The sequence below is a fragment of the Astatotilapia calliptera genome, chromosome 2 (genome assembly GCF_964374335.1).
Source record: "Astatotilapia calliptera chromosome 2, fAstCal68.1, whole genome shotgun sequence".
Lineage (NCBI taxonomy): Eukaryota > Metazoa > Chordata > Actinopteri > Cichliformes > Cichlidae > Astatotilapia > Astatotilapia calliptera.
In genome coordinates, this window is record NC_137423.1 from 7,172,312 (window position 1) to 7,187,846 (window position 15,535).

The 15,535-nt window shown below is 37.4% G+C and overlaps 1 protein-coding gene across 13 annotated transcripts in view; it reads right to left on the minus strand.

Annotated features, from left to right (window-relative positions):
- LOC113031261 (LIM and calponin homology domains-containing protein 1) overlaps positions 1-15,535 on the minus strand; it is an 84,006-nt gene that overhangs the window by 30,552 nt on the left and 37,919 nt on the right. For 11 of the 13 annotated variants that reach the window (XM_080304939.1, XM_026183308.2, XM_080304928.1 and 8 more), the window contains exons 3-6: positions 15,338-15,407; positions 8,734-8,840; positions 4,397-4,427; positions 1,164-1,274 (exon numbers count right to left, since the gene is read on the minus strand). In XM_080304939.1, coding sequence (XP_080161065.1) covers positions 1,164-1,274; positions 4,397-4,427; positions 8,734-8,840; positions 15,338-15,407 — 319 coding nt within the window. Of the gene's footprint in view, positions 1-1,163; positions 1,275-3,363; positions 3,656-4,396; positions 4,428-8,733; positions 8,841-9,507; positions 11,112-15,337; positions 15,408-15,535 lie in introns of those variants that run through there. The other 2 variants (XM_080304964.1, XM_080304965.1) reach the window with 2 other exon arrangements.

The window sequence follows — 15,535 nt, forward strand, 5'->3', positions numbered from 1 at the left end:
CAATAACCTCTCTCTTCTTCTACCTACATCACTCTTCATCATTTTCTCTTCACCTTAGTGACCCCTCCCTTTCTCTGTCCACAGCTTTAATGTGTTGTTGCAGCTAATGGAAGGTGGGGAAAGGCCTTTCCTGTCTACCAAAAGACTTCCTGCCCATGACCCCTCTACCATCTGTTATGCAACTCCCAAACTCTCCTAAATGTCTTTGTTATGCTTATAAAACAGGCTCTACAGCAGCAGAAGTCATGTGTGATTTGTTTCTTTCACTTTTACACAATTTAAACCAATATATTATAACTTATATACCACTATACCAGTTAAGTAAGAAAATATGCATCTCCCTCGTAACTCACCCTTTAAAACAAGCACTTAAACTAAGTTTTTTACAAAAAGTAAATAAGAGCGCAGCTGAGCTCACATTTACCTGCTTAGTGCTTTTCAATCATCAGTTTTGGTAAGGTCCAGCTTCCATTTAGTAACTGTTGGAAGTGTGGCGGGAAGTGAATAGTCACTCTGGAATTTCATGCACCTGCACATGATGAGCTTTCCTTCATTTTATCAAAGTTTTTTTTGCTTTGTGGAATTATGGCTTTGTGTTGTCCGTCTGCAACGTGTGAACATCTGGGAAAGTATTTTTGCTGAATTGGCAGCAATTTCCCAGTTTTACAGAATAGCAAAAGGACGTCACATAGTGGAATAAATTGCACAGAACTGACATCATGGCTACGAATGACGGTCACAGAGGGTGTATGCATGTATGTGTCTTGAGGGTTTGCCATTTCTAACTTTTCTCCTTTTTCTTGGGTCATTAAAAAGGTAAAAGGTAGGTTAAATTCAATTTTCTTGACTGGAACTCGGGTGAAAGGTGTTTTCTCAGAAATGTTAGTACAGCGAACAAACACACATTTTCTGAATCTCAGTTCCAAAATAAGTGATTCTGCAGAAGCTGTGTGTCATGCCTCAGGTCACTTTGGCTGTAGAAATGAATTACTGCAGGGATCAAATATTTAATATAGCATATGGTCTCCCTACCTATTACACTTGATAGCTCTGGTTACTAAGAGAGACATAATGGGGGGGAAAAGCAAGTGCTGACTATATTATCCATGTACTTGAGATTTCCATTATATTTTTATCGCTGGCATAAACATGAGCTATCCAACCTTTCGCATCTGTGACAGCAGGCCCTCAAACTCTTTCAGGTCCAACGTGGGCCCGTTGTAGGATGTACAGCTATTGGCAGCACGACCCAACCAGTAGATAGTAATTAAAACCTGAAGAAAAGAAGAAATGCAGACAAAAATCATGAAAAAATATCAGCTGATCTTTCCAATAAAAGAAAAGCATGAAACAAATTAACCTTTTAAAACTAAAGAGCTACTTGATCACATTTCAATACCAACTCAAAGCACTCTGTCTTAATTCCAGTCGGCCTTACATCACCTTAAACAAATTGTACAGTCCAACAATATTAAACTTATTAATTTAGAAAAATAACATTAAAAATTAGTTTTCAAATCCTAATCGTCACTAGCAGAGAAAAAGCAGTCTGGGCAGCAGCCTCACAGGCCACTGGCATCCCAAGTCTTCAAAATGATAACCTGGATTCACACTGTTCATTAGCCTGTCAACTCAAAATATGCTACACGGGTGTATCTCTGGTATGTTCATGCAGCAAAGCAGTCAAATAGCTATAAATAATATTGGATGCATTGAAGGAAAAAGAAAAAAACAAAGAAAAAACTACAACAAAACACCCACTCTCTTGCTTTCACTTTTCCCTTTTTTGTAAAACAGTGCCAGCTAGTTTCCTGGTAATTGCAGCCCAGCCTCTTCCAAAGAAGTGATAAGTTAGCAAACGCAGCTGGAAGAAACACAACAACACTGAGGCACTGTTCAGACACCGAAACTGGTCACAGGCACTTCTCTTGCTGACATATAGCCACCTTTCTGTGGTCACAGTGATTTATAATTGCCTGTTAGCTAGCTTAGTGCTGAGTATATCAGTTACCCGGTCATTCTTAACTCTCTGAAACACATTAACAGCAGCTGAATGAGCAGCTGAAAGAGCCTCTACTTTTGTTTTGGCACCACTGGTTGTAACAAATGCCCCAACGTAACTGACTGTGGTTGAGGAACCAACGAACTGAAGTTCTTTTGTCAGCTAAATGTCTAAAATGTAAAATTTACACACCGACTCCAGCCAAAGGGAAATCACACAGAGCTGCACCTTTAACACTGTTGGCAAAGAGCTCCCAGCTATATTTACTGTGTCCATGTCAACGAGCTGTCCACAGGGAGCGCTTTGATAAGAAAGCTCAGCAAGGCTTAATGTGTTTATTTCAGTCATACTGTCAGTGTAAACAACTTCTGCCATTCAAGCGCAGTTGGAGGGAGTGCAAAAGAACCAGTCTGCTGATCAGAATAAGCACAAAGCTAAATGAGACCTTTTATGTGAAGCTGTGTTGGACGATGAAGATAAGTTAAACTTTTAGCCTTATTAAAGGGTGAAACATGATTGAGCTGCAACTGGGGACAGTTCCATCGATCAATCATTGACTCTAACTATTATACAATTTTAGTTTCATAAGCCATATTTTCAGAACCACATGAGATTTTTTATCTAATATCCTGACACTACAGAGGTGAAGCTGTGACAACACAGCTGCTGAGGTTTAGCTTCATTAGCTGCATACTGCAGCTCTCTCAGCAGCAGAATATGGAGTTTCTGTGTCACCACAATAGCAGATTCATGCCAACTCCCACTGGAACTGGGTCAGCACCAAATGTGTTTCACTTGCTTACTATTGTGCTGTAAACACACCCTTATCAATCCCAAACTCCACAATCACATTCCAAAACTCTGTCTGTATGATTTACACATGCAGCACTAAACCAACCAATACTTAACGAAGAGCATTCTTAAAGAATTTCAAAGGCAAACTTTAAGTACATGTCAGCGGAGTTTCGACAGTCAGGAATGAAAATAAACGACGTGACAGCAGAATAATGCATAGCGTCACACATGCTTTGCCTTGTCAATTTCAGCAGCTGCCTGTCAGTGCACACGTGGACAGACCTGTCAAGGAAGTTCCACTGGAAAACAACATTCACCTTTTTGGTTCATGTGCAAACACACTTAAAGTCACACACTGCAGGGTCATGAACGAAGCCAAAATTCCACCTATTATGTCAGGACCTCAGCACTATCCAGTGCATGCAGACATGCATACAGATACAGATTTTGTTTTGTTACCTCACAGTCATCACTATGCATAATCAGGCCTTCTTCTTCACACCTTTACCGGCTAAATAACAGTCTCATGAACACAGCAGATTCAGCAGTATCTTATCCAGGCATACCTCTTTTAAAAATGGTAACGTCCCATCTGCTGTTTGCTAAACAACACCTTTGTCATCACATCAGCAAATTCCTCTCGATGCAGTTTCGTCACCACTCAATATTTGATGTGTTGCAGAGACAGCTGCTGTCAAATCCTAGTCCTTAGTCCTGAATCTACAGAACATCACAGCAGAAGGTTCCTTGCAAAAGTGTTGGCTGCTGGGAATATGTTAGCCATTTGCCACCGCTGCAAATGCTGGAGTCCCCCATGTTTAGTCAGCTAAATGAGCTAACAGGCCTGACCAGTGCTGCAGTTCGACACTTTAACTTGTACAGTGCACAGCAGCATCACAGAGAGAGGAGGGGAGGACAGAGACATAGCGAGAGAGAGAGAGAGCGCGAGTAGAACTGCTTTGACTGCAGAGTAGGCAGGGCCAGCATTGTGTGTTCTACTTCTTAAAGCGGCATTATTAGAAAAAGGATAGGAAGGTGCTGATTTGAGCAGACAGTGACTATAACGGGCTTCTAAATAATTAAAAGGCTGTAAGAGAGGCAAGAATAAAGACGCCTGATATCAATCTAGACTCACAGAATATGTAGAAATAGTTGACTTCGAAGGTGCAAGAAAACACTAAGCAAAAAATATGAAAAACCAACATACCATCTAAAACAAACAAAGTAAGATGCATGAACAGATGCACATAAACAGGGTAAAGTGGAAAGGTAATAAAGGATAATACAGACAGAATAGAAACTAGATATTTAACACCATTTCATAGTAAGAGTTGTGTCAAGGTACTTTATGTAAAGGTAAATGCCCCACAATATAGAGAAAGAACCCCAGTGATCCAGGCCCAGGGACAAGAACGTAGAAAAGAGGAACAACTTTTTAACAGGAAAACACAGAGGTGGATCACGGATTAGTAAGAGCCATTGAAATCATGGATAGTGAAAGCAAAAAGAGAAACACAGCACCAGAATAACACTTTCTTTCCAAACATGTATTTAGCACACAAACAAATTATCCCACTGTAACCTGACAGTATCACTTACATTCTTGAGCTTTCGACTGCCGTCACTTCCCCTGGAGAATGAAACACAGAGAGAGACAGACAGAGGGGGTAGTGAGACTTCTGGTTCTATTCAGTGAAGTGCCTTACATAAAGATAACAGCAGACAACTTCAAGATGTGCCATCTCCCACATATCTATGTGAAACAGCAGAAAAAACTAAACTTTGTGAAATATAAGAATCTGCAGTGACTGTAGCCCACGCACAGAAAGCTAACATTTTGGCAAAACCTTTCGTTAACAGTCTTGGCAACTGAATAACTGCTGAAATAGAAAGGAAAGAAACACTAAAATTAAAATGGTAAGTCCAGAATTCACAAAGAGAAATACTTTTGTAGTAGATAGAAGAGACACGTGCTATAGTGGTAGCCTAGTGAGTTGACTGCCAACTGATCTCTGGGAGGTGGAGCGTCTCTAAGAGAACACCACAGCGGAGGCCACTTAGCACCACAGACGCTGCCAAAATGAAATGATGTGAATCTTGCGGATTACCACGTGAGCTATAAATGGGAAGTGGAATGAAGCAATTGTAAACCTGACTAAAATGCACTCATGTTGTAGAAATACAAATTTCTAGGCTGAGAGGTGAAAAACAAAGACAGAGAAAACAAAGGCTAAAACACAGACGCATACAAGTGTGAGACTTTGTTTTCTTAAATAGTCTCAATCACATAAAATCCACAATCTGCCTTTTCTTAAGCTGTGAAAGACACGTGAAGCCTGATGAATGGCAAAATAAAAATAAAAATCTAACAATGGATAAAATATTTTTTTTCTTTTTGATAACAAAAAGAAAAAAAAAGGCAACAAAAACATTTAAAGTATTCTTAAACTAGAGTTGATTGCAATTATGTCCTGCCACAATCTTTGTATCTGGATCAGCGCAGCATGAGAGGATCACAGGATCAATAAATTGTTAAAATTGATACTTGATTAAACATTAGCGACTTGGGAAAAGCCAGAATAGTTATTATATCTTAGTATCAAGGTCAATAAAAATAACTAATGTATATCATACCAGCATAAGGTCATTTCACAACATTTTACTTTTTTTTTTAAAAAATATCTTTATGGACAATGTATAAAAGGTCAACTTAAAAACAATTAATTATGGGAAACTCATATTTAGCTTAAATGTTACAGTTTTTTAAAATTAAGAATAATAACCTTTAATTTGGAAAAAAAAAGCATAATGGATGGGAGGGATACCAGGAAACTATGTATAGCCAAGAGGTGAACACGAATTAGACTGGAATTATCTTTTGCTGGGCTGCTTATAGGCAAATGTAGAGGAGTTCAACCAGAGATGCTTGCGCACTTTTTCTTTTCATGTAGTACACTTGTTTTCATCTACAGTACATTTCCCAAGACTCCAAAGACTGCTGAACCAACCCATTTGTTTGATGTATAAATGCACACAGCAGTTTTATTTTTTTATTTGGTGCCTTCGTAAACATCTTTACGAAGGCTCTCAGCTTAACATGTCCTTATTATATATATATATTGTACTTCCAGGGATTCAAAAAGAAAAGATAAACAAGGACACGAAATAGCTTATCTTGTACTTATATACAGGATTTTCTTATGTGGGGATTTCAATGTTACAGGTACAGAACACAACTATTTTATGCCATAATTCACACAACACATCCTGAGACTCTGCTCAACTTAGGCCAACTCATTCAACATGCAAGTGACACTCAAAGTTGGGCTTTGAATGGCAGCAGGTACAAGAGAAACAAATAAAGGTGGAGAAGGTGAAATGAGCTTGAGAGCATGAACAGCAACCCCTCCCTCATCATCCTCTCATTCTGTCAGTTGACTAAATAAACATGGAGACAAGTACCTTTTCTCTGCTGTTAGCTAGTAAGTTCACAATCAAAGGACAAATACACATTCCACAAGGTATTAGATCATATTAAGAGGCCCAAGCTAATGTAAACAGCTCTCATATTCTTACATTTTTTTCCTGCATGTTTGTCTTTGTCGTTTAAATGACAAAATGTATTTAATGTAAAGGCTAAAAACAGATAAACTAGTAATGATATTGCTGCTTATTCTTTTCTCTTACATATGTCAAATGTATATTAAGCATGGGTATATACAGTAGTTTAATATCAAATTTGTAAAAACTGATATAAAGTAACTTATGGCTGAAAACAAACATTTGAAAAAGCCTTTACAAATTGGCTATAGTTATTTCTGAAAAAATTCTCTCATGTGATTAGATTTTATAATCTGGCTTTGAAAGTCATAATTTATTATTTACACTATATTTTTTTGTTAAACATAACTACCAAGACATTTCCCTCTATTAGCTCTATGTTATGTGATGATAGTAACATTATTCTTTCTGCTTATGAGTTAATGTTTATTTATTTTTGATGAAAGCTTTAAATGGTTTCCATAATTACTGCCAGTGGCATTAACTTAGCCATAATCAGTATATTTATGGATAATGCAACTGAGGTAAAGATTTAACCTGTGTTTTATATTTTACAGCATTTCAAAATTTTCTGTGAAATCCACTAGACTGCTGAACAGAAACACAGCTGTCATCTCCTCTCATCTCCACTACCTGGCAAACCATTGCTTATCCTGGAAAATGAGCCATGACCATCAACAGGAACAGTAGATATTCTTTTCCTCAGCTCACAGTGCACTACAATCTGTTTGTCTGAGCCCTAGCTGTCCAAAGTTTTCTAGAAGAGTAAAGGTGTAGGAAATAACCTTCTATATGTGAGAGAGTTACATAAGCACCAGATGAAGTGCAGGGCTACTTGAACAATGAAAGCAAAGTTCAATTTTAACATGTCAATAGAAGCAATGGTGTATTGAGTAAATATGAATCCAGATTGCATCATTTTTAATATACTACTGCCTGCATGTTTTTGGAGATGCTATTAAACAATCAATGACAGAAAGAGAAAAAAAATCACCCCGTGGCATATTAGGTACAGGCTCACTATGAATGCTAATGAGTCGCCCAACTTAATTGTGTTGTTACCCAAGGCTCTATCCTGGGCCCCTGTTCTTTGTTTCGATATATACCTACATTTTTCTTTTTTACCACATCACTCAAAACCAGTTGTAAACAGTGTTATGAAAATGACACAATTATATGTCCCTCTTCATCTAACAATCTTGATTGGCAATATTAGATCTTTCTTACATTAACTAAATTATTATACTTGTAGATATGTGCACATGCTGAATCAAGAATAAATAAACAGAGACGCAAACAAAATAGAGATGCATTGCCCCATCTCCAAAAGCACCTTTAAAACCCTTCTGTGAATGAAACCTTGGTAATACACAGCCAGCAGACAGTGCATGCCAAAGACAGTGAAACACCCACATATTCACACAAACACATATACAGTATGAAAAGCTAGATGCAGTTGGCTTTGTTACCAAGCAACAAAGTAGGAGTCATGGTTCAGTGTGTGATGCACACCCTTGTGTTTTATTTGGACAGAGACCAATTGTGTCTCACAGATATGTCATTGTTGCTTCACTGGCACAGGCTCATGCAAACTTCCATTGACTCCCGTCTACTTATTTGTGTTTCAGTGAACTGCTTGATTGTCTGATGCAGAGAATGACAGACGGGTTACTGACAAAGTGAGACAAAGAAATGCACAACCAGTGTTTGAGACAAGCAGGCTAAAAGTGTTCACCATCACCATCTAGTGATATAGAGCATTTCCAACAAAGAATTTTAGGAAATACAGTTTTTTTTGTCTTTTTTGTTTGAAAATTTAAACCTCAATTTAAATGTGATAAGAATAATTTAAAAAGTTTAAACATCTGTCCTATAACAACAGAGAAAAATATCTCCAAAGGTAAATGTGGAGATATTTACCTTCTGAAGCAGAGAAACATTTAGGAAAATTCCATTCACCAAAGCTTCACTTTACTATGAAAGAACAGCACCCTCACTGTTTTGTAGAGAGATAAAAGTTAGAGTCTTGTGTAAATAAATGTCAAAGCTATAAATAATTTAAAGCTCACATTAGTAAGTTTTATTTTAAAACTGTCACCTTTAGTTAGTGCCACAGTAACAGTGTCAACAGAGCGCAAAAAACAGTAAATTCTAAGACATTCACAAACTAAGCAAACTGATTAAAATTCATCAACTAACTTTTAGGCTCTTTTTTGTCATCCATGTATCTATGTTTTACCATCTGGAAAGCATCACATTAGACTTTTCTACATACAGTATATATGGTCAAATCTACACAGTCAACTCTGCAGGACTCGACTTGTTCAAATGGTAGATATTATCTGTGGAACATAACTCAAGTGGTCGAGTCTTACTTGGCCGTGGGGCGTGTTGATGTGTCCTGCAGGTCTCCAGGGTCAAAGAGCTGGGAGCCCTTCAGTCCTAACTCCTCACAGCCACGCAAAAACACACTGAGGTTGTCCTGTAGAGCGAAAGCACAATTTCATTGGGATAAATACTAGGAGACAGAAAGAAAAGCTACATCAGATAAACCATGCAAGACCTCAACTAATATACACTTTCTATTATAATTACAGAATTGTATTATTCTATTATTCTATTCTAAATGCAAACTCTGCAAGAAGGACCATATCATTTAACATGAATATACACTGAACTACTCGAAACATGCGAGTCACACAGGTGAGACAGATCACTTATTGACTTAAACATTTAAATCAACATGTTGCCTGGCTCATTATTTCATCAAATCAAAGTTCATCTAAAAAATAAAGGGAATGAATATACAAACCAATATTAACTGCTAAAAGTGATTCTGTTGACACAGTTCTAGCCCTTCTGAGTATGTCTACTTCATTTATTTTCATTGGCGTAGTAATCTTCCCCCCCCACCCCAATTTTATATTTTCTTTTCGATTAAATAGACTGAACTCCTGGTAGAAACATCTTTGCACACTAACAGCTAAAGAGAGAAAATGTCAACATTCTCTTAAATTATCCCACATGAACCATGTCCCACAAACATTTCCAAGGTCTCTGTCAGCCAAACAAACTGAAATGACCAGATACTTTCTTTCCTGCACAGAAACACACACAAACAAGGAGTCTCGCCATAAAAATCAGGATACCTGCTCAACAGAAATGTGACACCATCAGGTTTTGTGCCCAGCTTTCGTACATCTCATCTCTCAGATTACTCCAGCTTTCGCTCTTGACGGGTTCCTCTGTTCAAATATTTCCTGCTTCTTGTTTATCGGCTTCTTCTCGAATCCTTCCTTCCTTCTCTCCTCAATGTTTTATTCTGCCCATCGTCTTAGTCCTTCTCCCTCACTCTCCTTTGCTCTCTGACAAACTCTTTGTTGGACGCAACCTGAGCCAGGCTCTCCTCTCCAGTTCCCAGGTTCTCCCGCTCTCTTTGTTTCTATGTCTCTCAGTCTTTCAGAGGGCCACAACCTAAACTCTTTTCTCCCTTTCTCTCTCTCAGGGTGTCACCATTTCCTCTCCACCCCAATTGTCCCAAACACAGTCTCTCCCTCTCACATGCCAAACACAAGCACACTGTGCTTGTATACATGCGCTTGCACAAAATGCTGCTTTAAATAAACTCTTTTTGGAATATTCAGACACATAAAACTTGGAGTGTTATTTATATGTACACACTACCAAGTATAAAATAAAAAAAAAAAAACCTGGGTAAAGCATGGGTACAATGACAAACATGCACACTTGTTCTCACGATCCTTTTCCAACTGTAGCAAACTACCCCTCCAAATCCACCCTGCACCTTCCTGTGTTTTTGGGACAGTGCCATCTCTGCTCTCCTGGTGAGGCAACCCCACCCAAAGATATACACACTTATGCTAGGATATCTCTCTAACAGGACCAGCAAGGTCTTTTTGAGAAATTTTACTTCTGAAATGACACACCTGCCACAGGATTAAGCTGATCATGGTCATATTAAACTTCAAAACAAAGGGTTTTCACATCAGCTGCATTCAATTAATACTAGTATTTATTTTCCAGATAGTAGAAATGAGTTAACACTTGGAACAAGGAATCCTCCAACTCACAAAGGAGGAGGATTAGAATTTTTGTGAAACATACTCTAAGAATATGATCATCATACTGATGTAACACAGGGAAGGCAACATGGTTTGTTTTTCCCACACAAAAACTTGGATCAAATAATATCTTTAAGCAGACATAATGAGTCTACTTTGAGCTGTTGCCTAACATCTGAAATTGCAGAAAGTTGAATATGAGACCAAATACAATACAGATTTAAAGAAAAAAAAAAAAGAACTAAGAAGCATACATAGATATGATTAATTATCACCTTTATAATAATTAACAACGACAAACATTGTAATATCCTTTGCTAGATTTAGATATGATAAACTGAGCTGAATAAACAATGATTGCATTATCCAACTCAAGTAAATCACAAGATAAACTGTTGCATAGACACAAAAAGCTTTGCAAACAAAGGAAGTGTACAACTACTTGACTAGATGTTGCTGTGCTTGCAAGTTGGCAGCATAGAAAGTGGCTAAAATAATTATCAACATTTTACCCATGTACTTTCAGGTTGACAGTTGGTTCTGCAATGTTTTTATAAAGCTGCAGCCAGAGCAGAGAGCTCACTTGCTCACAAACAAGATGGAAAAAAGACAGCTCAGAAAAATCACAGCAGTTATGCATTATTTTTGTAGGCTGTATCACCCTAACCTGCTGAATGACCCTTTGACTAGAGGAATGCATAATCACATTTTTCACAGGTGTGTGTTAACCTATAAGCAAAGATAATGGCTGCTGCAAGCACTGCTTATGGTACTCCCACTTGGCAAGTAAACTGTAGATTTGTGACTTCAATGTTGTGCATAACACAAAGTAACACACATTTCTGCTGCAGGTGAAATGTTTTGGTTACAGAATAATGTAATTAATGATTTAACTTGGTTGGTAAATATAGACACATACATACACAGTATTTCTATAAACCGTGGCTCATCTTGTCAATAATCTATCTATAGTCCATCCATCTATAGTCAGGGGCGGCAGGGGATATGGTAGTGTGAAAGAGGAACTTAATCTTGTTTCCAATTAAGCAGTTTCATCCCACATTTTCTCTGTTTAGTTCTAATATCATGTAGTCTGGAACCAGAATAAATAACAATAACAAAAGGGGATTTATCTGGCGCATTTGTTAGCAACTAACATGATAGATAAAGGGGTAATTTAGTGGGTATTTGGAAAGAGTGTGTGTGTGCGTTTTTAAGGAAGGGAGTATAACTTTGTTCTGATATGCAGGTCCTTGCCACAGGAAACTGGGTGTCTACCACAAAGAAATGACTGACAGCTGAATGTGTTTGGAGGAGGACTTGATGTCTGGAGGTAGACTCAGAAATAAAGCCCCTGTCCACTCTGTCCATTCTCAAAATTTCAGCATTGTGGTGAAATTAGCATGAATTAGAATGGAATGTAAATTAATTTTACAAACATCAGAACATATGTTCTTTAGTTAACACATTGGTCACATATTCCGAGACGTAAAGGTCAAATTAGTTTTATATGTTTGGATTTCTTCAGACTTAACCTTCACTGGAATTTGATTAATGTCCTAATTAGAACAACAACTTTCTCAGGGAAGCAGGTCAGAGTTTAAGGCCTGATGTTGGACAATTGTTTTTGTCCCTTTCAAGAAAAACACTGCAAAAGACTTGGTAAGCCACCCACAGATCACCTCAGATATCCAAATATGAAATGGATTTTTCAGAGCTATCAGTCATATAAATTATTCTAACGGTGCAAAGTTTAATATGGCTCAATTTTTACTGCAGTGGTGAATCAGGTTTACAGATATTCTAATGACAACAGGATAATTAATTTTGCTTCAAACTGAAAAAAAGAAAGTCTTCAACTTGATCAAGATTAAATTTTGAGTTGACAGCAAACACTTTTATATTTTTTTCAAAAATGAGTCATAGAATTTTTAAAATTGATATGCAAAATATGTAAAGTTCAAATTGGAAGGCATTTATGTAACATACCAGTGTTTATTATTAAAAATAATATAAAACACTTGATCTAATAAATGTCATGTCTAATGAAACATCTATTCAAGCAGATTAATTACTACTATTCATATTAATTAATTACCACTACTCGTCTTGCCAGGAGATCACCGTTGCATGTCTATTAACACACTATAAGACATGAGCATGCCAGTCAACCCAGAGATGCCTGGGATAAGAATCTGCCACAACCAGCGAACACTGACCTATACAGCTCGACCTGCCAAAACACTGAGGTAGCTGCTGTGATTATAAAACAGCCTAAACTCCACAGAGACTCGTTTTCGCATTAGCCCCCAAACAGGAAGAGGAAGGGGGAGTAGGCTATGTTTTATTACGATGGTCCAGATAACAGCAGTCCCCTTGTTTATGTATTTCTCACCTCACTAATCAAATCCAAGAGGAAGAAAAATCCCTGCAAGGCCACAGGAACTTAAAAGCTATGAAACTTTGTAAGTATAACGAGTCACTTTATTCAGAACATCCAGCCGCTTATTTTGTTTTCTTGTTTCAACTTTTATTATATATTATCCTCTAGCTACTAGTATAAACAGGCAGTCAATGGGTTACTGATTGTCCCTTTGAGCTAATTAGTAATGGTTGTGCTGTGTTTTTTGACCTTTAAGTGTCTACACCTGAGGCTAATTAGATTTCTTTTTATTTATAACTTTGGGACATGGAGTAGCCACTAGTGGACACAGTGATGCAACAGTTCTAGCTATAGCATCACCATGCCACCAGAGATACACTATGTGGACAAAAGTAATGGGCAACACCTCTTTAGCTGTTTGTACAAACAGTCTCAATTAGAGCCTGCTATTGAAACTCCTTCTTCTAAGTATTCCACAATAAACTACGAGTTATGTTATTGCAAAGTGGAAGAAATCTTCAGATTACAGATTGTGGTTTATATCATCAAAAAGGCGTCAAATAAGCTTAAAAATGCTCATTTATAATATCCCTTGTGTTACAGCTTTGTTTCCTGTTCACTGTTGAGAAAAATAAGACAGGAAATGAAAAGTAAAAACTCCATCATCAGATACTGTTGGTTTGATGCTCAGCAGAAAAGCATCTTTGGACCCTGAAAAAAAACAACCATGAGCTGAGTGGATAAAATATATCTACTCTGCTGAAGTAATGCAACAATGATCCAAGTACAAAGGTTTGAAAAGTCTATTACTTTATGGTAGAAAACATATAGTGAAGACAGCGTAATTATCCAACGCTCTTTAAAAGTCAGAGCACTCAATGGCGGCTATTAGTGGCACAGTGAGACAAGAGTAGCCATTCTGCCCAGACCACGGCCTCCATCCCTCATCTGTGATGTTGTGATCTAAATAATTACATATTTTTTGTTGCTGAAGTACCAGAACTTCTGCTCTAAACTGCTATCATCGACAATCATCACATTTAATTCAGAAATTCCATTTTATTAAGGAAACATTCTGCCAGAGTAGTTTTCTTTGCTAAAACACATCAGTGTAAAGTACAGTTAAATAACTGATGATGCAAAGCTTTCACAATGACACAAAACAGGGCAAAGCATCAGTTGTTTTCTTATCAATACAAGAATAGACTGCCTATTTCTTAAATACAGTGATATTTGCCAAAGGATCAAAATAAGTCATGCATTTTCAGAATGACTAATAAAATATAGTTTTAATTGTCACTTTTTTAAAACTTTTACTTCTTGGTGTTCTATGTTTACAAAAAAAGGTGTTAAATTAAACGTGAATATGAAAAAAATTACAAAGACAGCCTGAAGTTATACACTGACAAGCTATTCATGAAGAGAAGAGAGATGGAAGTACATGCTATCAACTTTCACTATGACTATGTTTACATGCGAGTGCTGGTCCTGAAAGGCCACTTCATCCAGATTAAGGTCTAAGGTCGTTATGAAAGAACTCTACTGTATTGCACTGTACTCAGCTGGAAAGTATCAGTGTCCGGATCAACTTCAATTCACAGAATTTCATTCAAAGCAAGACCCAAACTTGGGATTCTTCAGTAAAACCACAGACAACAATGAACAACTTCCATGTGAGGTTTTGGGAGCAGGAATAGGTTTCTATCATCTACATCTTTGAAAAATCCTTTTGGTTTTGATGCACCTCACCAATAATAATGTTGAGGCAGTAAATGACTTTGGGACATATAAAATCCTCAAGTGGATTTTTTGTGTTCCTGCAGTGATCCAGTATATTTCATAGCCAAGGGCTCTCAAGATTATCTGGTTCACTGCAGAACTGTACAATAAGTAAGCTTTTAAGTGCTGAGTGTTACACGCGACTGCTAATGCACACTTTGCCTGTTGTGCACCACAGCAACAAACATAATCACCATCTTAATACAAACCAAAGAAACAGCTTAATGTAACATAAACTTCATCTAATTCACATCCATAACTTTAGGATACTGAATTCTACTACTACTGCTACTCAGCAACTTTTGAAAAGCAGACTTAACAACACGTTTTTCCCTGAGAGATTGTATCAGCTCACCCAAATTCCACAATGACACAACAGTACTTGGGGTGATGAATGGAAGAAAAGCCATTTTCTTACAAGCTGTTATTTTACGGAAAATGTGTTTCATATCTTTACTTTAATCAGCAAAGTGGGTGGCAGAGTGTTTAGTGGTAACTGTGGCCTACCCCAGCTTCCTCTTGAAACATATGGAAAAAAGTGATGTATGAATGTATAATTAAATGTGGCCTGTAGTCTAAAGACTTTGAATATGACAGCAACTTTTGATATTAGACAGCTTTGAATCATAGTATGACAGTGTGACAATGAAAGAAAAAGGAGCAAACTATAAAATGGTCTTCAGTTTTGGTTAAAATGCTGTAAAGCAGTCTAAAGAATGATTCCAAAACACTTACTAGGCCAGCAATCGGTGTTGGAAGTCTATTGATTTTCTTCACCAGTCCAGGTCTAATTGAGCTCAGCAACCTGACAAAAGACGCATAAAAAAGAAGAGTTGTGGCTTTAAAACTTCTTTTACTGACATGTTGACTTCAATACTTCAAAGCATGCATTTCAAAGATGAAACGTCGCTAGAGCAGAATGAAATAACTGCA